The 25,799-nt window shown below is 37.9% G+C and overlaps 1 protein-coding gene across 3 annotated transcripts in view; it reads left to right on the top strand.

Annotated features, from left to right (window-relative positions):
* myo1b (myosin IB) overlaps positions 1–25,799 on the top strand; it is a 275,743-nt gene that overhangs the window by 203,382 nt on the left and 46,562 nt on the right. For all 3 annotated transcript variants that reach the window (XM_063051970.1, XM_063051968.1, XM_063051969.1), the window contains exons 14-17: positions 7,377–7,481; positions 16,444–16,506; positions 18,702–18,902; positions 21,449–21,675. In XM_063051970.1, the coding sequence (XP_062908040.1) occupies positions 7,377–7,481; positions 16,444–16,506; positions 18,702–18,902; positions 21,449–21,675 (596 nt within the window). The remainder of the gene's footprint in view (positions 1–7,376; positions 7,482–16,443; positions 16,507–18,701; positions 18,903–21,448; positions 21,676–25,799) is intronic.

Below are 25,799 nucleotides of genomic sequence, written 5' to 3'. Positions count from 1 at the left end.
GCAGAATTCCATTGGAGCTCAATTTAAATGTTGGAGCAGCAGTACATTTTGAAAGTTTATAAGAAAATCAATGGATACCTATACCTTACAATTTAAAAATAAATTATTATATATATATTCATCAAAAATCCACTGGCTGAGTAAAGAGCATTAGCTTCTGATGTGTAAATCCTGACATCGTTTATTGTGATTAAAAGAAATTGTTGCCTTGATAAATTGTGGCTGGTGGGCAGAAAGCGCTGCTTTTACCATTGACCTTAATGGATTTCAGTCGCGTTCATTCTCAGTTGTAACCAGATGCAGCACAGCTGTAATTCAGTGGCTTGAGGCAACAATGCAGCTGTTGCTAAATTTAAAATTAGTTTGAGTCATGGGGTCCAGTTAACCATTGTGAGATTTAAAATTACTTTCTAAAAGAAGATGACTTAAAAAATTCTGATCTTCTTAGGTTCTTAACTCTAAGTTCCCTCTGTGGGCTGAACAGTATTTGTTCAAAATCTTATTGGTGTTTTTCACAATAGATTGACAGGTGTTTAACATAAATGTCATAATTGAAGAAAAAGTTGTTGTAATTACTTGAAAGACTGTATATCCACATTTTCAATTTTCATTTTAATACAGAGTGTTTAATCATTGAGTTTAGCTTCTAATACACTCGTGCAAAGAAATGGAATGTGTGACAGTTATTTCATTTGTCTGAAAGACTAATTATCATGTTTTTGACTATTGCAGTAAATTTATATTTCTGGAAACAGCTGCCCCTTCAATCATTTCCCATGCTTTAAAAATATTGGCCCTTGATTTTCTCTTTAAGCCCTGAATAACTGTAGTTGTAAAAAAAGACTTCTTTTAAGAAAAGGCTGTCTACCCTGAGGACATTTTGCCCCACAGCATTTTAGAAAATGACATGTCTTTGATGTCCATGCAAGACACCAAGACTTCAGCAGTGGATCAACTTGCTGCCTTTGATGGAATATCATATTCATCAAATTGCACCTTCCAGGTTTATTAACAATGTCTGAGCTGATGTTTTGCAACCAGTTTTTGATCCCTCTGGTGCCATTTGTGGTTAATAATTAGTATTACTTTCACTGAGCCTTTAAGATATACCATAAATCTGGAATGGAAGTAGAAAATCTGTTGAAATCCCTGGTGTATCAAAGAAGGTCTGAAAGAAAGTGAATAGCTGGTACTTCAGGTTGCAATGAAGGTTTACAGCATTGAGAATTCTGAAGACACAGTTGTTCTTTAGTTTTGTTTCAGACTGAATGTTAACAGTTTTACTATTGGTGCAAAAATTAGTACTTCAGTATTTGCATATATTATTATTAGTGGACTCATTGGTTTGCAAATTTATAAGTACTGCTGTATCAATTTCCAGCACTTTTCTAATTTTGTTGTACTTCAAAACACACTGTACATGACACATTCAAATCTAAAGAGGACAGTTCCAGTTTGGGAAGCAGAGCAAAGTTACTCAAGTGACATGGTGGTGTCAAAGCTTTTCAGTAAAATCTTTCACTGATGTAGTTTCAAATATGGATAGGAGTTTCAAACTTTTATGTTGAGCACCAGCTACATCAGATACCACTGGGTGATTTAATGGAAAGATGGATAGATGATATACATCATCAAAAAATAATAAAGAAGAAAGTTAGAGTTAAAACATTACAAAGCAATTTTAACATGTCTTAATTCCATGAGACTGGAAATCTAGAATGTATTTGCCTCTAAGCACCATTGGTGCTATGGTAGGGAAATTTTCACTTTGGCAGTAATAGAAATTGAATAATAAAATTTCAGAGCCAAGATAGGTAATTTAAGATGAATCATTGATTAATGAACAGATCTGGGGGATTGAAAGGTCTCCTTTAGTTATTGTAAAAGAGGGATCTAGGTGCAAAGGGTGAAAGGTGCTGATGTGAGGATTAAAGGACATGGTTATTAATAACATGTCAGAGGATCTTTGGGTGCAGACTCAACATATCTGGCTGGATTGCATTCCCTAAATAGGATAGGATGAATAATTGTGCTGATTGGGCAAATGTTGCTGATGGATTGTTGTTAATTGTTGACTGCCTTGTCAGTCAAAGGTATGTTCTTTATTCAGATTGATCTGCTAAACTGTGAATCAATGGTGAGAGAGTGAAAGCTTTCATTGTCAACTCAGCAGACATTTAGACACAGTGATGGTGAGCAGATGAGAGGAAGAATGGCTGGTGGGTCTGTGAAATAGTGAAAAGCAGCTAAGAGATTAGTGGGAGATCACTGGAGCCGCTAGTTAAAGATTTCAATTGGCAAATCAAAGAAAACTGGTAATAATAGACCAGTTGAACTGTCTTAATTTTTCAATATCAAGTTTGTAAATAAAAGAAAAAGTAATGCATAGTGCAGCCTGGTTAAAATATGGCAATTTCTTTCAGAAGATGCCCCATAAGGGGCCAAGGGCTACAGTGCAGCACATCCATCAAACTGAAAAGAATAGGGAAGAAGATGAAGCAAGAAGTAGTAACCAAATGGGCATAAAGGTTAATGTGTGAATGAATAGTCATATCACTAGCGTGCAATTGTTTCACAGTCATGGACAGTTTTGTAAAAATGCCCGAGGATTAAGCAGGTTTTATTCAATTAAGACAAAGAAAGTTATGCAATTTAGTGAGACAGACAGATTCATTCAGATGTTGTCCAGCTAACCTGGCTACAGCTGCCCAGCAGTATCAGAAAGCTGACAATATAGCAAAGACCTTGAAAGTAAGTACAGGGTATGAAAGAAAGAGAATCACTGAAAAGGAGCTGAGTTTTGAATTCTAATTCAGGTGCACATACAGTACCTTAAGAAAGTATTCAGCCCCCACAACTATTTTCACATTTTACTCTCTCATTTTCTAAATTTAAAGTATATAGTAGTAGGATTTTTTTTTAGCTAATTGTGTATCACGTCAAGAATTCCAAAACCTGTCAACAATTTACTAAAAATTAAAAACCAGAATTGTGAGGCTGAAAAGGTATTCTTCCCCTTTGTAATTACCACATTAACTTTCCTCAGGTGTAATATTATATATTACCTTACCAACTCACTACCCAATTTATTGATGTAGAAGAATGGCACCTGTAAGAGTGGCTACTGTGACGCTAAGTCTCTCTGCGTGAGCTGCAGAAGTCAGTGGTTGCAACTAGAGATGAAGTTCATGGCTCCACAATCTATAAGGCCTTGCACAAAAAAGGATATTTGTTCAAGAGTGGCAAGAAAGAAGCTCTGGCTAAAAAAAATAGCAACCCTTGCTTGTAAAGACTTGGCAAAGTTTCACTTAGAAGATACTGTAAACGTATGGAAGAAGATCTTGAGATCGGATGAGACTAAATTGGAAATTATGACCTGAACGCTAAGTGGTACATGTGGCATAAATTTAAAATTGCGCATCAGCCAGCTTCACCACAAACAATGAAGAAACAAATGGAGGTGAAGCTGATTCGAAGGATGAGCCACATTGGTGTATCACAAAGCTGGAGCACAATATGTTCATGACACACTTGCATACGAGTTTTTATCGCTGTCACTGTTGGAGTGAATGATTTGGAGAGGAGTCAATGCGAAAGAGTTTCAATGCCCGTCCACTTACCCCGGGTGCCGGTTTGGATTGCTCCAACCACCGAGCTGATTTGGTGAGATCGAGAACCTTCGGGCTGTGCAACTCGGGTGTGTCACTGCATCGGGATCCAGGTTGTGGAGAGAAGCACTGGTCAGTGATTGGACAATTTAACTTTAAATGCCGGCCCAGATAGACAGGAAAGTCCGAGTGCGGAGGCGAAGGTCAGGCTGATTTCACTTGATCTCTAGTGGTTATCATGTCTGTGAGTTTCATGCCGTTTATCCTGCTAATATGATGAACTTGAGATTGAGGCTTGGGCCTATTACTCTAGCTACTCCAGGGAGTGGACCTAATGACTAAATATGGTTTAATTGGGTTGTTTGGGTTGCCTGTAAGCAAACAAATCTCAAAGTGTATGAGATATACACCCTTTCATAATAAACATACTTTGATCTGATTTGAAGTTCGTCTTTCAGCAGGACAATGACCAAAAGCACACTGCCAGAGCATCCATAGAGGTGACTGAATATTAGGAAAAGTTATGTCTTTAAGTGACCAAGTCAGAGTCCTGACCTTAAGCTGATCTAACATCTCTGGCAAGACCTTAATATTGCTGTCCATTGCCGCTCCCCAACTAACCTGTCAGAGCTTGAGCAATTTTGCATGGAGGAATGGTGCTCCATCACATTGTGCAAAGCTAATAGAGATTTATTCAAAAGACTACTGGGTGCAGTAGCTACGAGAGAGCAAAGGAGGATAAATACTTTTGAACTGCTGACCATTTCAGTTTTTGAATTTTTTTGTTTTTCATGTTTTACAATTTTCCCTGTTTTTTTGTGCTCTACTGTGTGGAAAAAAGAACATGTGATTCACAAATAAAAATTTTTAGTTAAATTAATCAAAATTACTGGTTGTAATAATCATTTATGTGAACAAATAGTTGGGGGCTGAATACTTTCATAAGGCATTGTATATCAAACAGATGTAGTTAAGCCACGAGCCTAATTTTGGTCAATGATACAATTCACGGCCCCATGAACCAAATGTGTTCCAAAAATAATAACTTTGCTACAGGAGAACTGAAAGATCTTGCCCTATAAATATGTGCTAAGCTGAACAGTAATGGAGTAAAGTATTTTCTAAGTTTGTGCATTGTCAAGTTGATTTTCTGCTTTAAAAATTTTGCATTTTATGCATAACAATTGAGAGACTTTCATTTCAAAAGACAGCACATAAAACATATTTCCAATGAGCATTTTCATTTTCGAGGAATTGTTTTTCTTTGCAAAGATAGTGAGCATTTTGAAAATTCTCGCACAATGGCTGATTTTAATGTCTGGTATCCTCCATTTTTAAATGAAACCTGTACCAGGACATATATCAGGTTGTGAATTACAGTAGAAAATCAGTTCTACCACATTATCACTTCAATCTAACCCTCTACTTTGACCTCATACCTTGGTTCATGTTGATAATTATAGTCACAATTCAAGCAGGGTCCATTGTATGCTTTGCATTGGAAGAGAGCACTGGGGCGGAACTGGAAATAGGAGGCCCACATATGCTCAGAGGTGGATGACTAATCTGAGGGTCAGAATGGTGTTAATTAAGAAATGGCACAGCTGGGAATTAATTCTAAATAAAGCCACTATAGCTTGGATAGAGCTTTCATTGCTGGGGCACTCTGTTTCCAAATTCCTGGCATTTTCATTCCAATCAGGCTGAATGTGCCCTTTCTTCCTACCTGTCCGTCATGTTTGTTTCCTGCTGGTATTGATGTAGATAATGTATGCTGCTGCACAATGAGGACACATGCTGCAGTTATTGTGAGAATTTTTGTCCAAAGGGTTGCAATGCTACTTGGTCAGCAACAGCTACAATAACAAGAGGCCATTTAAGCACAGTTTCCCCAAAACACTACCCATCTGTGTTAAACATTAGAATCAGATTTATTATCACTGACATAGGTTGTTTTGTGGCAGCAGTACAGAGCAATACATCAAATACACTATAAATTTCTGTAAGAAATATATTTAATATATACTGTATATTATTTAATACATATAGTATAATTATTATATATGACAATTATTAACTGATTAAAATGTATTATTAGCTTACAAAACTGAAACATAAACCTAAATTCTGTTCCGTAAGCTAAGTCTAATGAGATGTTTTTGGGAAACAGAGAATTCCTTCATTACCGACAAATAGCCATTGCTAATGCTATTGATCAACATTTTACAAGACAACTCCTGTGTCATAACTATGAATGATACATAAGTCCTCTATTATGTCAGTAATGAAGGGTGTATTCAAGAATTAGTTATCAGCTACTTCACAAACCCCTCATGCTCTAGTTATTGATGCAAAAGCTAGGAAGATAGTATGATGTGCCATTTTCATGCCATGTTGAGAAATATGCTTTATGAATTGTTTTTCAAAGGCACATTATTATTTTAAGTATTCAGAGTGGATTCTGGTTAATTGGGACACATCGGGAACATTTTGGCCTGTATTAAGTGGCAGCTCCAGTTAGCTGAAGTTTCTTGGAAATCATTAAAAGGTATAAAAAAATCAAACTACCATTTAACTGGGTAAGAAATTTTTTATTTAAATGAAATACAGAGCAAATTAGAACACTACAAATACCTCTACAGTACTACCAAACTATGTACTACTTCCTAATAGTTATTGGCAGAGGAATTCATCTGCCGTTTTCTTTAGATTGACTGTAAAAGAACAAAATCGGTGCAGACACCTAGTGCAAATAATAAGCTGCCTCCCGAAAATGCCTTTAGTTGATTGAATCCTCCATATCTTCATTTTCATTGTAACATTCAAAATGATTGTCACCACCTTTAAATTCCTTGTAGTTCCTAACTATTTGGGCTACTGAAATCTTTCCATTTTCACTCCTGGCCATCTCTGGCATGTCCAGGCCTGAACGCTTGAAACCCCAGTGAGCAAAACAGTTCTGAAATAGTCTTGCTGCTTATTTCTAGCTAACTATCAGTGACAAAAGTCACTGCTTTTTGAACACAAAAACATGCAAGTGATGCTTTTTAAGAACTATCACTCTAAGCATGGTGCAGTGTCTAATGGCCATGCAAGTGTGTGCAACTGACGCTGGTTAGAAACTGCTCGGCAACAGTCTTCTGCCCCAACTAAACAGCGTAGTGTCCCAAATAAATGAAGGGAATCCCAGCTATTTTCATGATTTAGTTTTTGTTCTTTAAGAGTTGTTCCAAATGAATGGCTGCCCTGGTTAACCGATGGCCCAATTAACCAGTTGATTCTGGACATTTGGACATTTTACAAATATTCTGATGCTTCTTAATTTTCTTCCTTTTTTTCGCAACAGAACTCTGTAAGTATGAACTGTTTGCAGTGGCAGTTTTGCTGCATGTGGCAATTAATTTTCTTAATTCATTATTTAATTCTTATAAATATGGCTGTAATGAAGCTCAAAGGTAAAAGAAAAAGCTCATCTGAGCTACTCTATGTGTATAAATCTGCTTCATGGCATTTGCAGTTTGCTTTCTATGTTAGACTATTGCTTTAATGAATTGTTATGCAAGAATCCTCCAGGAATTATGTTGCTCGTGTACGTGATCAGTCTATGCTAAAAGCTAATTGTTGAGTGGTAATATAACATTGTGTATACAGTATGTTATATAACATAATATAATATTATATTATGTGATATAATTTACATAATATATTATGTTGGTAAATATAACACTGGAAACTCATGGGCTATTTTTTATTTCCCATTTCTTCCAGAACAATAGCTTTGAGCAGTTCATTATCAACTACTGCAATGAGAAATTGCAGCAAATCTTCATTGAACTAACTTTGAAGGAAGAACAGGAGGAGTACATCAAAGAGGTAATAGCTAGTTTTTGTCATTGAAATTGATTGTATTAATATTGGAAGGCGCATTCTGTGCTGAGTTAGCTGGTCTCATTTGAAGCGGTAACAGGGAGTTAAGATTGAAAGTAGCTGGTTTGCTGTAAAGGACTGGTAAAAAAAAAATCGATATAACAAAAGTGCGACATAACTGCAAGTCTATTTTTAGTTAGGGATCTTGCAATCTCTGGACTAAGATGGGATGAACATTGATCAGACTTTCAGTTCTTGATTGCCAGTCAATAACTAGAGAAATATGTCTCTGGTTGCCAGTGCCAAATGCATGCTCTTTTGAAGATAATGTGAGAAGGTGAGTGCAGGTGGTTGCCGGTACTTTTGTACCTGTGTATTTCTAATCACCAGAGCTGAACTTCTCTCCAGCATATCTATCAAAGGCAGATCTGCCAGTAGCTTCACTGACAACTATATTCCAATTGATGCTTACTGTCTGATTTGATTTATTAAATGCTGTGTAATAATACATATTACAATAATTATACAATGAACTGTGTTGGCTCAGTCGTGTTCTATTTCAACTTATTTGTAATATCCACCACTTGCAGTCTCAATGAATTCAGAATCAGATTCAGGTTTATTATCACTGGCATGTGACGTGAAGTTTGTTAACTTAGCAGCAGCAGTTCAATTTAATACATAATATAGAAGAGAAAAGAAAATAATAACAAATAAGTAAATCAATTACAATATACGTATATTGAAGAGATTAAAAAACGTGCAAAAAACAGAAATACTGTATATTAAAAGAGTGAGGTAGTGTCCAAGGCTATGTCCATTTAGGAATCGGATGGCAGAGGGGAAGAAGCTGTTCCTGAATCGCTGAGTGTGTTCCAGTTTTGAAACTAAGTTAATTAGAAGACAAAGGGTGGTGGCTCTGTAAGGAATATTAGAATCTCTGAATTATTTCCCACATCCTTGTTTGATAATTAAATACCAGTGTTTATGTAAGCTAATGCTGTGACTTGCTTTGAATTTCTGTGGTTGGAGGAAAATGGAATTCATACCTGACAAAGGCATCTCCGATTGTGACTGGCTATTGCTGTGTATTGTTTGTAGGGAGTATATTAATAATACAATATTAAATTACACCTTTTGTTTTGAACATATATTTGTATATTCTGTCCTGCATTCCCATTTTGTCAATATCACTGCCACTGCCCCTTCTAGGCAGCAGCTCTGATCTGCCTAAATAGTCTCACAGTAAGATGTTTCCCTCTTTGTGCTGCCTCACACTCTGTATTTTTGATGATTTTTCAGTAAAAGATGCACTTAATCTGTCTTGCAACACACATAAAAGTTGCTGATGAACGCAGCAGGCCAGGCAGCATCTCTAGGACGAGGTACAGTCGACGTTTCGGGCCGAGACCCTTCGTCAATTCCAGCATCTGCAGATTTCCTCGTGTTTGCGACTTAATCTGTCTTGCTCTCTCTCATACACACATATAGCGCATACACATTCTCTTTCTTCACCTTATGTACAAGTACTTGATTTGTTCACTATGCAAGTGGTGTTCAATAAATGTTCATTTTCCTTTCATAACTATATTCCCTATTAGGGTTTTAGTGATTAACCAACAATGAAGAGCAAGGTCTCCATTAAAGGCAAATATGCAATAATTCAATATTGTTGAGGAGCATGAATATGTAAAGGAACAGTATATTGGCAATTTTCTTTATTTTGTGAAGAAAGAAGGGAATGGAAAAGAGAAACTGAAAGAAAAGGAACTGAAATTATGATGAGGGAGAAATGGAAAGAAAGTGGAAAGAAGAAAGGAAGAAATGGAATAGAAAGTTTGTAAGGAATTCAGTAAACAAATAGAAGCTGAAGATGGAGAGATTCTAATGTTATAGAGAACCAAACTTGACAGGGGAAAAGAATTAGAGTTGGGGGATATGGCTCTCAGTACAGCAAAAATAGAAACATAATGAACCAACCTCCCCTTTTGTCACTTGCTGCTTTTATCTTTTTTATGCTTTTGGAATATTTGATTCCATCATAAATGTTAACTTGGCTCAAATATTGATGGTTGTATATTCCATGTACTAGCAATCTTTTATTTAAAAAAACAGTTTTATAAACTCCCTTTCATGCTTCCCTTATTGATTTCAGCTGATGATCCTTGTTACTAGCTCAGTGGCCACTAAAAATATTTCTCGCAATTTGTCATCAAAAATATTTCAATCATTTTAAGCATATTTTGAATTCCTCTTCACTTTACCACTTTTGGAGTACTTAGTAAATAGTCAATACATTTGCAAGACTCCCTTCAAAATTGTACTATTAACATCTTTGTATGTACATTTTATGCCTTTCCATTTAGCTCTTTATTCTTTCTAAAAGTACAAACTGTACTCCATTTACCACTTAATCCAGATCTACGTAGTTCAGATTTCTTCCTTGCGTTTGCTTTCAGGAGAAATTCAAAATCCAGAATCTAATTTTTCCTTTTCAATATTTATATACAGTATACATTTAGATCCAATGCCTCTCTGTTACTTAGACAATGGAGAGTACTGTATTATAGAGTATGCTTTTGATGCCTACTTTCAAATTGTTCTCATTTTCTTTTTATCTGTGTGAGCTGTATTTATTAAAAACCTGTTTGGTGTTGTAACATCCCGTACTCTCTTGAATGCTTGATTTTTTCTATTGTATTACAAATATGGACAAGTAATGCAGGGTAAACAGCCAATACATTTGCAAGGTGTTTCTTTTCTACTTTTTTTATTTGTTATCCTCTTCCTAACTTTGAGTCAGACTGCTCTTAGAATTTCTTTCCAAAAGTAACAACATTTTAGATGCTGGAGATCCAAACTGAAAAGCAGAAAATACTGGGAATATTCAGTAGGTCAGGCAGCATCTCTGAAGAGAAAATCAGATTTAACATTTAAGAGTGTCGTACCATAAAATGTGAAACAGTGCTGCTGTGGAGAATAGCCAACTTGGCATAGGCTAGGGTTTGATTTGGTGTCCTCCAGTCTTTGGCTCAGTGCTGGCAGCTTTTATTTTAATTATAGCCAAGTGACTTCAGCTGACTTTGGCATGAGATGTTACACACTGCGGAATTTAGTTACAATAATTGCTTGCTGCTAAATATGGTGGGAATTGCATGTACATGCAATTAAGAGTTCTAAAATAAGTTTGATCCATTACTAAATTACTTTTGGAAACTTACCGATTTCTAAGTTTCCAGTCTTTGAGATCATATCAGTTCAAAAAATAGAACACTGAATTATAACCTTTCTATGACCTGCATCAATAGATGTGTTTAGGCAACATTTTCCAGTCAGAATGGACTCATACTGAAGATTGCATTGAGGTTTACTTTGTAAAATAAGCATTTATTTTTGTATTTTGAAGCTTATGCCCTCTTTCATCTATTAGTGCCAGGACATTAAAGGTCAATTAGATTTACTGTTTGAGTTTCTGATTTACTCATAGACCTCACCAATGCCACATTTGAATAGGGTTTGTGATGATTGAGAAGAATAGTACCAGACTGCATACCCTGGCCATCTATCAGTCTATCTTCATTTCCGAAGTATGTCTTATTTAGCATTGAGCAATCTATGGCCAAGTCTCATGGCCTAGTTCATGTTTAATGCTAAAAAGAGTAAAACAGAAGAAATATATTGAGAAGAAAATGTTGTATATACAGCCAAATATGGATGCAAAACACCATGAAGAAAAGACTGAAGAAGTTGAACTGTTCCACAACAAAAAGAGAAAGTGAGTAAGGGAAAATAAATAAATAGAGAAACATTGAAGCACTATTATTTTGAAGGGCAAAATGTGTCAGTAGACAGCACATCTAGGAGCCAGCTTTAGAACCACGACACTTTAATAGCCTGGTGTGAATGCACAGGGAATAATTACCAGGTTTCCCCATAATGTAAAATAAATAGAGTAAATGTCGAGGCAACTAATTTCAGTGACATGTTGACTTCTGAATTGAGTTGACATATAGTAAGACAAATTTTGTACAGAGAAATATGAAGGGCTTATTTTGGTCAGAGTCTATATCAACAAAAAATGGAATAGTTAATAAGCAGTGCAGGAGCAAAGATGTTTATGAATAATGTATAGTCCCAGTTGCCTTTGAAGGTGGTAGAAGGAAGATACAAATGCTTTATAATAAGAAATTAAATTGAAAATGCAAAAACTACTTAACAATCCAGGCTGCAACTTTGGAAAGGCTGAGTTAGCAGTTAGGGTTAAAAATTTTAAATAGAGCTGATTGATATTAACTAAAATACAAATGTAATACTTGTTATACCTCAGTTGGAATATCTGTTTGGTCTTTGGCACGTTCCTTTAGCTAGTATGTTAAGGTCTTGCAGAGGGTACAGAAGATATTTACCAGAATGGAACAAGGGAAAATGCACTTCACATAGAGAAGGTATAAAGAAACTAGGGTTGTCATTCCTAGAACAGAAAAGGTTAAAGCAAATTTTGTAGAGGTGTTTGTGATCCTGAATGGAGGATAGAATAAGTAAAGAGAGAAACTATTGCCAATGCAGAAGGGTTGCTAACCAGAGGACAGAGATTAAAGAGAGTTGAAAAGAGGCAATGGGTGGAAGTATTTTGTTTCACAGCTTCTTGCTGTGACCTTGAATACAGTTTCCAAAAGTGTAGTAGAAACACATTCATACTGACATATAAAATAAAACTGTGGAAGAAGGATAGTATAGAGGATTGGGTAGAGAAAATAGTCATAGTCATACTTTATTGATTCTGGGGGAAATTGGTTTTCATTACAGTTGCTCCATAAATAATAAATAGTAATAAAACCATAAATAGTTAAATAGTAATATGTAAACTATGCCAGTAAATTATGAAATAAGTCTAGGACCAGCCTATTGGCTCAGGGTGTCTGACCCTCCAAGGGAGGAGTTGTAAAGTTTGATGACCACAGGCAGGAATGACTTCCTATGATGCTCTGTGTTGCATCTCGCATCTCGGAGGAATGAGTCTCTGGCTGAATGTACTCCTGTGCCCACCAATTACATTATGTAGTGGATGGGAGACATTGTCCAAGATGGCATGCAACTTGGACAGCATCCTCTTTTCAGACACCACCGTCAGAGAGTCCAGTTCCATCCCCACAACATCACTGGCCTTACGAATGAGTTTGTTGATTCTTTTGGTGTCTGCTACCCTCAGCCTGCTGCCCCAGCACACAACAGCAAACATGATAGCACTGGCCACCACAGATTCGTAGAACATCCTCAGCATCGTCCGGCAGATGTTAAAGGACCTCAGTCTCCTCAGGAAATAGAGACAGCTCTGATCCTTCTTGTAGGCAGCCTCAGTGTTCTTTGACCAGTCCAGTTTATTGTCAACTTGTATCCCCAGGTATTTGTAATCCTCCACCATGTCCACACTGACCCCCTGGATGGAAACAGGGGTCACCGGTACCTTAGCTCTCCTCAGGTCTACCACCAGCCAATGCAGATAAATGGGAATAATTAGAGAGCACAGTGGACCAATGACTCACTTTGTAATGTCAGATACCCCATGGAACAGAAACATAGAAATGTAGAAAACCTGCAACACAATACAGGCCCTTTGGCCCACAAAGCTGTGCCGAACATGTCCTTAACTTAGAAATTACCTAGGGTTAGGAATATTCTATAGTGGCGAGTACCCCAAAGAATAAAATTCAGTTGACAAAAAGGAATCTAGTGCTTTTGTCAGTTGTCCAATTCTAAAATACTTTTAATAACAGTAACAAAATGTAAACTAGACACTAATTTTATCTTCCCTTGTAGATTTCTTATAACTTGCCTTAAAATATTAGTTCCGCTGATCATTTTCTTTCATTCTGTTTCCCTAATTGTTACAGAACACCTCACATCCCTCAGATTTAATTACAGCAGTGGAAAAGATACTGTCATTATTCTACTGAACAGTGACATCTCAGACAACTCTTTACTCATGAAGCTGCCTTGATCTTTCTTTTAAAGTGTAGGCTTTGTTTAATAATTCGTGAAATTATTGGGCACTAGCAAGTTTTCCAACAAAAAACTGGGGTACATTTAGGGGAAATAAATGTTAGAGAGGAGCTTATTTCATAAATCAAATTCTATAAATTCTTGCATTATTTAACATATCTGTAGAGATGGGATGGGCTTTAAATTTTTTTGTGATGAAAATCTGAAGCAAGTATAACAATTTTACATGTTCAGCCTGTGAAAGTACTTGAAGGAAATGTTTGACAGGTTGAAGAATATCTCCCAGAGTGGTGATGGTCAAGGTGGGAAATAATGCTAAATAATCACCATGATCTCTTCAGGAGCGGTGATTGTTCTGGTGAAAGTACTGAGAGTTTAGTCACCATGAAAATGTGCAAGTCACTGCTTAGTAAGAAAGTCAGGAGCATAAGCCCCACAGAGTGGAACTGAACACTGTTGAACAGCCTGTCTGTGCTTTGCTCTGTCTTTTTCCCCTCTCACAGTCGAAAGAAGCTTAATGGTCAGCAATAGAATGAGATGGTCAAAGAAGGGATGAAATGCTGGAGGGAAAGGATTGAACAGAATTTCCACTTCCTAAAGAACATGAGCAGAAAACTGCAACTTCCACTTATATGGTGTCTTCAATGTAAAGATTTACTGTGCCGGCTGAAAGAAAGCAAACAGGCAGTGAACCAAGAAAAGAGAAACTGACTTCAAAGCGTGATTAAATAAATGTGCTATGAAGAGGCTTTTAAATCAGGAAAAGATGTAAAACTAGAGAGGTTTTCATGTAGAAATTATTGATAATAAATGCTAAAAAGATGGAAGGTATTAAGAGAGGTCCAGCAGTGTAATGAAGTGTTGGAGGAGCATCTGGGGTAAAGTGCATTGAGTGCAAGGACAAGGTGAGTTTGTACTGAGTGCTTCATGCCAGGGAGTTGGTGTAAATCAAGGGCAGGGATAATGGATATGTGGAAGGTAGTGTGGAGTATATGGAGAAGGGGGTCAGAAGGCATGCTAACTCAAAGAGTATGGAGACACTGATGGGGAATTATTCATGAATGTGAGGCGAATTGTAGTGAGACAGAAAAGAGTGTAAGATTAAATCTTTACAAAACCTGAGGAAATGAAGATGGACAAAATGCAGATGTGTTTCTAAATGTGAAAGTTAAATAATTCCATCCTATTTTTGTTGACCTTATTGGGAAGAAGCCTATAGTGGATGCTTGTGCATTGTCATTGTCAAAGGTTTAATGCTGGGACATGAGATGTCCTTTGCCATTGCAGATGATGTTTAAAGATAAGGCACTTAAAGAAATTTAGTGATGTTTACAGGAGAGTGGACTTTCCTTCTGACCTCATGTATCAATTTTGATTACACTCACTGTGGCAATGATTTCTGTTCTAAAACTGTTGCATGAGATGATGTGAAGAAATTAAATTACTTTTGAGAGTAAGTGCTTTCTGAGTGGTAGAATGCAATGAAACTTCAAATAAAAAGTAGATTTTAAAAAAATCCCTTGATGATCATTCCGTATGCCTGATTCATTCTGTTTCACAGTCTATACCTGGCTACAGTATACTAAGCAACTACACACAGGGGCCTGGTCAAAAATTAAGAAAAAGATGAGGAACTGGAAGTAAATGGCTGCTCAAAGAGAAAAATCCTCTCTTCTTTCATTTCTGGCAGTAAAAATGTCACCGTTGTGCACATCAGAAGTTGTTGATTGAACTAGAGTGGTGGGATAAAAAGGAGTCTATTTACACCAGGATAGTAATCACGTTTGCGATCTAAGCAAACTGGCAGAGATGGAATATGAAACCATGTGTCACCAGCATCCATTGCATATGTAAAAACTATTAAAAGTGATCTGTGCACCTGGAGCTGTGATATAGATTTCAATATATGTTACTAACGGAAAGCATTTCATTTTATGTATTGTTTTAATGAAATAAGCCAGTATAAGCATCTGTTCATGAATGCACCTTGTTACATTTCTGTGAAGCTTTCCAGCTGTCAAGATTATGCAGCCTTTTCTGATGTATATCTTAGGTTTTATGTTTTTGAAGATAGATTTGACTACATAAATAGTATGTTGACCCAGAGTGTAATAAATAACTAATACTTCCCACAAAGCTGTTGACTGCATGCTACTATGTCTTTTAAATCTGTGTTCTTTTTCTGTGCTGTAGCCCCTTTGAACCCTTTTCTTGCTTGCTGCTATTGATGCCTTACTAATGGCTGTGCAAAGACTCCTTTCAGGTACTTGTACTCTGTTTTTGTTCTAAGTAGGACCTTGTCATGTCTGCTGTGCTTCCTGTAATTTTTACAGTGTCTTTTTCCCCACTCTGTTCAAACCATTGTTTTCTTTAGTCCTTTTTCTGTTTCTTTTTTTTAATAAAATCTGTAAGTAGTACACAGAAGATGCTACATTTACAGTGAACATTGCACTCTCAATTCATGCCACTCTGAATTTAGTGTTAATGTTTGCATAGAAATTATTTACAAAGATAACAGATTACAAATCTTTCACCTGAAAAAACATCTATCTATGTCAGTTGGTGTTTAGAAAATTTTCATATTTATTTAGGAAGACATTGTTGAAGAAATGGCTTGTCTTGGAAAAAAAAGGCAGCATGCATCAAAGTGACTGAAGTGACCTTGTGCTATGGAGTTTGCTCCTGGATGGTTTCCCATGAACCGCATGGGAAATTGACTTGGATTGTGGAATGGAATGGGAACGGAATTGGAACCATTTCAAATAAAATGTTCTTTATGTGTGGAGATTTCTAGTTCTAGGAGCTTTGCTATGTTTCCCTTTTAGAAAGCCCTTATATATTAGGAAAAAAATATTCTCAACTGGAAGGAAGATGTAAACAGACACAGTCATTGGATAATTTTTAAAGATTATTGGAACTAGACTATTTAACTGAGGTGATAAATTTTAACTGTTCATATTTTTCACAGGGAATTGAATGGACTCATATAGAGTACTTCAACAATGCCATCATTTGTGAGCTGATTGAAAACGTAAGTGGAGTTTTCCAGTTTGACTTGAGAATTGGCTGGTAACTTTTAATTCAGTAGCTTCAGCTCAGTAAATTTTTCACAGCAGTAATAAGAATGTGGAAATTATTATCACACGGAGGAAAGTCTTGATGCATAATAGAGAAGGCTTGATTCAAAAGGGAATGGAACAGAGGATTGATGTAATGCAAGGAAGAAGTAATCAAGAACAGAGTACACAAATGTAGAGTATTTAGAGTAAGTGGCTCGTTTCTCTGTTCCATATTTAATATCATTCTAATCCAAAGGATGGAGGACTTCCTAAAGCAACAGCAGAAGTATCCACAAACATGAGCTCATATTCGTTAGATAGGCAGTAAAGTGTCAAAGTGGTGTTCATTGTTGTATGCACAAGTACATGCTTGCACCTGTGCAATGACAAGCTTACTTGCAGCAGCATCACAGGCACAAAGCATCAGATATGCAACATCCACAAGAAGAAAAACAAAGCAGACATAAATTATACTCAGTCTTTGCAGGGACATGTTATGGGTGCATCCTTAGACTGCAAAGAAGAACCAGATGGATACTGATTTCACTGAAGCCACAATCCCAAAATCAATTATAATCTGAAATTCTGCATTCATCACCGTTTCATATTGAAATGTATATAGCGTAGAAAAATGGGATGCTTTTGAAAATCCCTCTACGTTTCGGATGCCCCAGTCCAAATTCCCAGCAACTGATTGGATGATCAGGATCCAATTTGTCACTGCACCAGGTGACAATGACATCACTCAGCAATCAGTCTCTACTTCTCTTCTGCTACATTTGTGATAATAATCAGGAACCCTTCTGGAGTGTACAATTAACATCTGACCACGTTCTAGCCTTAGTTTCAAAAATTAAACAAAATTACATAGAAAGGTCTCCATTGAAAAGAATTATGGAGAGATACAGCACAAAACATGCACTTAGATTACTGAAGCTGATCATAAAGCACCCACTTACACTAATCCTACTTTAGTTACAATTTTTATTCTCACCACATACTCGTCAACTCCCTTCAGATTTTACCACTCATCTGCATACAAGGAGCAATTAAAAGGAACATATCAACTGGCACGCCTTTGTGGTGTGGGAGGATATCAGAACATCTGGAGCTAGGGTTCGCAACCTGGGGTCCATGCACCCCTTGCTTAATGGTATCGATCCATGGCATAAAAAGATTGGGAACCCCAATCTAGAGGAAAATCCTGCCACAGGGAGAATGCAATCTCCACACAGAAAACACCGGAGGTCAAAACTGAACTTGGACTTAACGGCATTGGTTATTATGCCAACATTTTTCAGATAATTACAGCATTTCCATTTAATGAAGAAAATGGTTTAATGACTTCATGGCAGTAATATTGCAACTCAGTCTGGAGCACAAATGATCCCAATAGTTAGGACAAAAAAAAGATATGTTGCTTTTGAGAGAATGCTCAAATAAGGTTATTTGGTGAAGGACACATTTAGAAAGGTTATGAAAACTGCTTATCTGTTTTGCAAATAGGGAAATATGAATTTTTAGTAAATATTCTGGAATATCGCAGGAAAATAGTTACCCTTTGGTAAATTCTCGATCACTTTTTGCTTTCCCCACCTACATGGATATAAAGTAAATAATCATAACACAAACATGAACATATATATGTAAGCACATTGAATGTTACACACAGACCCAGATGAAGGCACATACATTTACACACAAGTACAAATGCATGTGCCTGTCTATAAATATGCAGTAGTCTATGTATGCAAATACATATACTGCATGTGAGTTACAAGGAGATTGAGAGGTGACACGATTGAAATATATAAGATTATGAGGGAGATAGTCTGGGTGAAAGCACATTGTCTTTTTTCCCAGGGAGGGTTTGCTAAAAGTAAGAGCAACGTAGGTTTAAGATCAAAGGAAGGAGTTTTGAAAGGGACATTAGCTGCAGTTTCTCCAGCCAAAGACTGGTGCATATTTGGAATGAGCAGCCATATATAGTTGTTGATATGAGCAACATTTATAAGCTATCTGGATATGTACATGGATAGGAGAGGTTTAGAGCATTATGGGCCAAATGGACAACACAATTAGCATTGAAGAGTTGGGCTGGGAAGGGCCTTTTCTGTGCTGTATGACTCTATGGTGAAGTCTCAATCCTGTGTGCTCAATTTTTCAGAATACAAATGGAATCCTAGCCATGCTTGATGAAGAATGCTTGCGCCCTGGGATTGTGACAGATGAAACCTTCCTGGAGAAGCTTAATCAAGTCTGTGCTGTACATGAGCGTTTTGAAAGCAGGATGAGCAAAAGCTCCCGCTTCCTCAATGACACCTCTTTGCCTCACAACTGTTTCAGGATTCAGCACTATGCTGGCAAGGTACTGAAATCCAAGCTCATAAGTTTAGTTTCCTTTTATTGAAGGTTCATAACCTAATTAGAAAAGAAGCTAAAAAGACAGTGGTTAATCGAGCCATTGGTTAATTGGGGCAGCCATTTATTTGGAACAACTCCTATAAAACAAAAACTAAATCAAGAAAATAGCCAGATTCTCTTTGTTTAGTTGGGACAATATGCCACATAATTGGAGCAGGCGACTGTTGTCGAACAGTGTCTAACTAGCATCAGTCATGTGCACTTGTGTGGCCATTAGACACTACACCATGCGTAGAGTGATCAGTTTTAAATGGCATGTGTTCAGGTTCAAAAAGCAAAGAAATAAGCAGTAGGAAAATTCAGAACTATTTTGCTCATCGCAGTTTCAAGCATTCAGGCTTGAAGTTTCCAGAAATTGTCAGGTGTGAAAATGAAACTATTTCACTACTTCAGCAAGTTAGGAATTACAAAGGTATCAACAAATATCTTGAATGTTACAATGAAAATGAAGATTTGGAGGATGCAATTATCTGCACTAAGTGTTGCATTGGTTTTGTTAATTTACAGTCAATCGAAAGTACATGGCGGCAGATGAATTGCTCCATTGATTACTATTAGGAACTAATATACAGTTATATAGTACTGTAGAGGTTTTGGTAAAGTTCTAATTTTTTCAGTATTTCATTTAAATACCTAAACTGTTACTCAGTTAAATGGTAGTTTGCCTTTTAACTATTCCCATGAAACTTCAGCTAATTGGAGCAGCCACTTAATGTACTGGTCCCAATGTGTCCCAATTAACCAGAATCCACTGTATTTCTGTCCTTAGTTTCATTAGATATTTGTAGTTAATTATTCTCTCTGGATTATAGAATACTGTGTAGTTCCTAACTATTTTTATGTTTCATTCAGTCCATCCAATTCATCTATTACATAAATAGATATTACCTTAAATCATTGTTTAATTCTGAAATTGAATTAAGCATGTCTTGAATGGCAGAATTTCCTTTTCTTGTTTTTATTAAATTAATATTGAAGAGAAATTACACAAGCAGATCTCAATTGTAGTCACACATTTTTAAGAGTTGGTATTTATAGCTTGCCACTGGCAAGATTTTGGGTCAACAAACAATCTGCTGAGGAACTCGGTGAGCTGAGCAGAATCTGTAAGAGGAAAAGAGTGGTTGACAATTTCTTTCCTCCCACAGATGCTGCTCAAACCACTGTTTGTTGCTCCAGAATGCAGCATTTGCAGTCTCTTGTGTCTGTGTGCCACCTTCTTGGGTGTTGTTCGGAAGAATTTACGTATCCTGGATGGTTTATACATGACTGACTTCTAACTAACATTTTTTTTTTTACTAATTACTCTCTTTATTCAATGCTTCCCCTTCAGAAACGTTTCGCCCCTTTAATTATATTCTGTCATGTGCAACTTCCTGTTTCTGTACAGCAGTTATCCTTCGCTAGTTGGGCACATATATTTTACCCTCATTGCATATTTTTCACTTCACTGGTTCCTGAGAAAACTCTCCAACCAGTTTCCTGACTATGTTTCTACTTTGCCCTCACTTTGAAATAATGCCCTTTACAGACATTGCATGCTAGGATGAAAATGAGGCCTGGTGGCCTCAACATTATTCAGTGCCTGGCAAGACATGTTTCATTGACAGTTTATGGCAGGCCAATACATGTTTTTATCTTGAGTTTTGCCTACGGTGTCGTGCAACACTGTGTGAGGCTCAAGGTATCATAGAATGTCAGCCTTAAGCTAATAAAGAATGCAAAGGCATTTTCTCCCCAGAGTGTGCGATGGAGAACCAGTTGACTGTGATTCTGCTTTTGGTCATGGTTGCATGAGAAAGGGGAAGGGGAGGTAAAGGAGTTAACTGGGGCTGAAGTAGCTTCCTGTTTACTGCACTCTAATGACCTGAGGGATGTTCAGGTTGGTTCACTTTATCTTTTTGCTGAAGCAACCCTCACATGTGAAGTTCTGTGTCTGCATAAGTGGCCTCTGTGATCCAGCAGGTGCACATGCAGGCATGAAGTTCACAAAACTGCTCCAGGTGTTGCAGGCCATTGAATACCACCATGCATATCTGACCATTTTGGTGCATTAGTGAATCTGAGGTACAAGGGACCTCATAGGGCGCTTGCCATGTTTTTAGGTGGCACTTAAGTCCTGGGTCATATCACATCAAAGACTCTTTGAAGAAACCACAATGTCTGACATACATTGTGCTGCACATTATAGCCTGCAGGCCAGCTTCGTATAGTTTGGAGCCTGCTGTTGCGACAACTTGTGGGATACCTTATAAAAGTAGCTGCAGATTTGCCAAGATGTAATGCTTTTTGGACACAACAGATTCTGTGCAACTCACTATCCAGCATCCAGATCTCTTGTACAAAAAGGTTTGAGGTCTATCTTTATACTTGCTCTCCCCAGCTGAATTGTGAGTGCTCAGCTTATCCTTGAGAGGCTGCTGTTGAATTGTTTTGAGAATATTTCTGCAAAATGAATCACACCATTTCTATCTTTGTTTCATCTTCAAGGTGATGTACCATGTGGAAGGATTTGTTGACAAAAACAATGACCTGTTGTACCGTGACCTGTCCCAAGCCATGTGGAAGACTAATCATGCACTTGTCAAATCCCTTTTCCCAGAGGGAGACCCAGCTAAGATGTCTTTGAAGAGACCACCTACAGCTGGGTCACAGTTCAGGGCTTCTGTAGCAACATTAATGAAAAATCTATTGACCAAAAATCCCAATTATATCAGGTAGGTTTTGTTTGAATTTTTAATTATTTTCTATCAACCCGGATATGCTGACAATGAATTTAACCACTGGGAATCAAAATGAAATGTTGCAAAACACTGTTATATGAAACTCAGGATCCAGCATCTCCCTGCTTTATATCAAACTGAGTAACAGATCAAATGCATTAGAACACAGCATAAAACACAACAGAAACTTGTCAAAAACTGTCTGTCTCGTAACTATATCCTCACTGGAAAAAATAACATTTATGATTCAGCAATTCTTAAAAAAAACTACTGTTATGAATAGAAACACTCAGATGGCATTTTCACCAGAGCATTGGGGCATGGCGACCAGTTTCCCTTTTGGCTGGGGGTTTGTAACAATGCATTAGACTTGAACTGTTAGTCCAGCTTTTCACTTCATTTGTTAACGGAACCATTTGTTTTCTATTTTTCTGATTACTGCCCTTCTGCCTTCCATTAAGAATATGACCTGAGTAATTGAATGTTCCTTTTTTTTTCCACAATGATTATTAAACGGCTCTGCTTCTATTTCAGAAGGTTTGAGTTGTATGATTGTGGGGAATCCTTAACAAATTATTCAAAGTTCAAAGTAAATTTATTATTGAAGTACATACTGTATATGTCACCATGTACAACCCTGAGATTCATTTCACAAACAAGAGAACATCTGCAGATGCTGGAAATCAAAGTAGTACACACAAAATGCTGGAGGAACGCAGCAGGCCAGGCAGCGTCTATGGAAAAGGGTAAACAGTTAATGTTTCGGTCCGAGACCCTCATCAGGACTGGGAAAAAAGAGATTAGAAGTCAGAGTAAGAAGGTGGGGTGGGAGAGGAAGAAGTACAAGGTAGTAGGTGATAGGTGGAACCAGAAGAGGAGGAGGGGTGAAGTAAGTAGCTGGGAAGTTGATTGGTGAAAGAGATAAAGGGGAATCTGATAGGAGAAGACAGAAGGCCATGGAAGAAAGGAAAGGGGAAGGAGCACCAGAGGGAGGTGATGGGCAGGTAAGGAGATAAGGTGAGAGAGGGAAATGGGAATGGTATGGAGAATGGGGGACAAATAGTGGAAGTTCGATAAATCAATGCTCATGCCATCAGGTTGGAGGCTACCCAGACAGAATATAAGGTGTTGCTCTCCAACCTGAGTATGAAGATTTGTTTTCTTGCTCAATAAATCTAATAACGACAATATAATCAATGAAAGACCACACCTACAGGATGGATAACCAGTGTGTAAAAGACAATAAATTGTACTAATGAAAAAAGAAAAAAAAATATAATAATAAATAAGCAATAAATATCAAAAACCTGAGGTTATAAGTCATTGAAAGTGAGTCCATAGGCTGTTGGAACAGTTCAGTGATGGGGTAAGTGATGTTGAGTGAAGTTATTCCCTCTGGTTCAAGAGCCTGATGGTTGAGGGGGTAATAACTATTCCTGGACCTGGTGTTGTGAGTCCTGAGGATCCTGTACCTTCATCCTGATGGCAGCAGTGAGAAGAGAGCGTGACCTGGGTGGTGGGAGCCCTTGATGATGCGTGCTGCTTTCTTGTGGCAACGCTCTGTGTCAATGTCCTCAATGGTGGGGAGGGCTTTACCTGTGATGGACTGGGCCATATCCACTACTTTTTGTAGGATTTTCTGTTCAAGGGCATTGGTGTTTCCATACCAGGCTGAGATGCAGCCAGTCAATATACTCTATTGACATTTGTCAGACCTTTAAATGTCATGCCAAATCTTCGCAAACTTCTAAGGAAGTAGAGGCAATGCCGTGCTTTCCTCGTAATTGCACATGTGCTGAGGCCAGGACAAGTCCTCTGAAATGATAACATTGAGAAATCTAAAGTTGCTGACCCTCTCCACCTCTGATCCTCGACGAGGACTGGCTCATGGACCTCTGGTTTCATCCTCCTGAAGTCAATAATCAGTTCCTTGGTCTTTGCTGACATTGAGTGAGTGGTTGTTATTGTGGCACCACTCAGCCAGATCTTCAATCCCCCTCGAAAATACTGATTTGTCATCACCTGTGATTCAGCCTATGACAGTGGTGTCATCAGCAAATTTATATATGGCATTGGAGCTGTCATGCAGTCATAAGTGTAAAGCAAATAGAGCAGGGAGCTTAGCACACAGCCTTGTGGTGCATCTGGGCTGATGGAGATTGTGGAGGAGATGTTGTTGCCGATCTGAAATGACTGGGGTCTGCAGGTGAGGAAATTGAGGATCAATTTGCACAAGGAGGTATTGAGACCAAGGTCTGGAAGTTTATTGAATAGTTTTGAGGGGATGATAGTATAAAATGCTGAGCTGTAGTCAATAATGAGCATTCTGATATACACAAGTCTGCTGTCCAGATGTTCCAGGGTTGAGTGAAGAGCCAATGAAATGGCATCTGCTGTAGACCTGATGTGCTGGAAGTTAAATTGGAGTGGTTCCAAATCACTTCTCAGGCAGGATTTGATATGTTTCATCATCAACCCCTCAAAACCCTTTGTTACTGTGGATGTAAGTGCTACTGGATGATGGACGTTGAAGCAGGTTACCATGTTCTTCTTAGGGACTGATATAATTGAAGTCTGCTTGAAACAGGTAGGTACCTCAGATTGCAGAAGCAAGAGGTTAATGATCTCAATGAACACTCCAGCTAGTGGAGCAGCTCAAGTCTTTCGTACTTGGACAGGTACCTCATCTGGGCTCTCTGCTTTCCATGGGTTCACCCTCCTGAAGAATGCGCTCACTTTGGCTTCAGAGACTGAAATCACAGGATCATCGGGGGCTGTGGGAGATCGTGATGGTTCCTCCATGTTTTGGTGGTCAAAGCGAGCATTGAAGGAATTGAGCTCATCAGGAAGTGAAGCCCTGTTGTTATCTATATATGTCACTTGATTTCACTTTGGAAGAGTTCATAATGTTCAGGCCCTGCCACAGCGATTGAGCATCCTTCATTTATTCAAGTATTGTCCAGAATTGCCACTTTAACCATGAGATAGCTTTCTGGAGATTGTACATGGAATTCTTGTAACTTTTTCGGTGACCAGAGTTGAATGCCTCTGAGTTGGCCCTCAGCAGGTTGTGGCTCTCATGGTTCACTCTGGGCTTCTGGCTGGGGAAGACTGAATGATTTTGTGGGCACATTCATCTACAAATTTTTTTTATACATTATGGTGTATCCTTACAGATCCACAGATGAGAACTTGAACACAGCCGAGTTCACCAACTCAAAGTAATCCGGTAGTCACTCCTTTGTCTTCTGCGACCACACCTTTGATGTCCTTATCTCTGGAGCCTTGCTCTGTAGCCTCTGTCTGTATGCAGGTTGGAGAAGGATAGCCAAGTGATCCGATTTGCCGAAATACGGTCTGGGCATGGAACAGTAGGCCTTCCTTATCTTTGTAAAACAGTGGTCCGGTCTATTGGGACCTCTGGTGCTACAGGTTATATGCTGATGGTAATTGGGCTGGGATTTCCTCAAACAAGCCTGATTGAAATCCGCGACTATGAAATCCCCAGGGTGGACAATTTCTTGTTTGATGACGACATCATGCAGTGTCTCAAGTGCCTGATTACCGTCAGCCACTGGTGGTATGTAAGCTGTGGACAGGATCACGGAGGAGAACTCTCTTGGTAAATAGAATGGTTGGCATTTGATCATTAGATGTTCAAGTTTGGTGGAACATGAGTATGACAAAACCACCACATCGGAACACCACAGAGAGTTTATCATGAAACATACACCTTCACCTTTTGCCTTTTCCAAATTAACAGTTGGTCCATCCTATGTATCGAGAAGCCGTCGGGTCTGATTGCTGTATCTGGTGTACTCTGATTATTCAGAATTGTACAGTGAATGTATATATTTTTTACAACATGTTGCCTGGATAAAGCAGGTAAAAAAAATTGAAGTACATTTGTGAGTCACAACTCTATTAATTTCTAATGTACAGCTTCCATTTTCCCACCACTGTCCGAGGATACTGGTTATGGATCAGGTGAGCTGTCCTTAATGAGAAATTTGCTGTATTATGTTAAGGGAGATTCAAAAAATCAGATTCTGTGTCCTCAAAGACAGAGTGTATTATGACTGGGTGAAGGCTAAAGTGAGATATACAAAAATGTGATT

The sequence above is a fragment of the Mobula hypostoma genome, chromosome 6 (assembly GCF_963921235.1).
Source record: "Mobula hypostoma chromosome 6, sMobHyp1.1, whole genome shotgun sequence".
Lineage (NCBI taxonomy): Eukaryota > Metazoa > Chordata > Chondrichthyes > Myliobatiformes > Myliobatidae > Mobula > Mobula hypostoma.
This window is presented reverse-complemented; position numbering and strand designations above follow the sequence as displayed.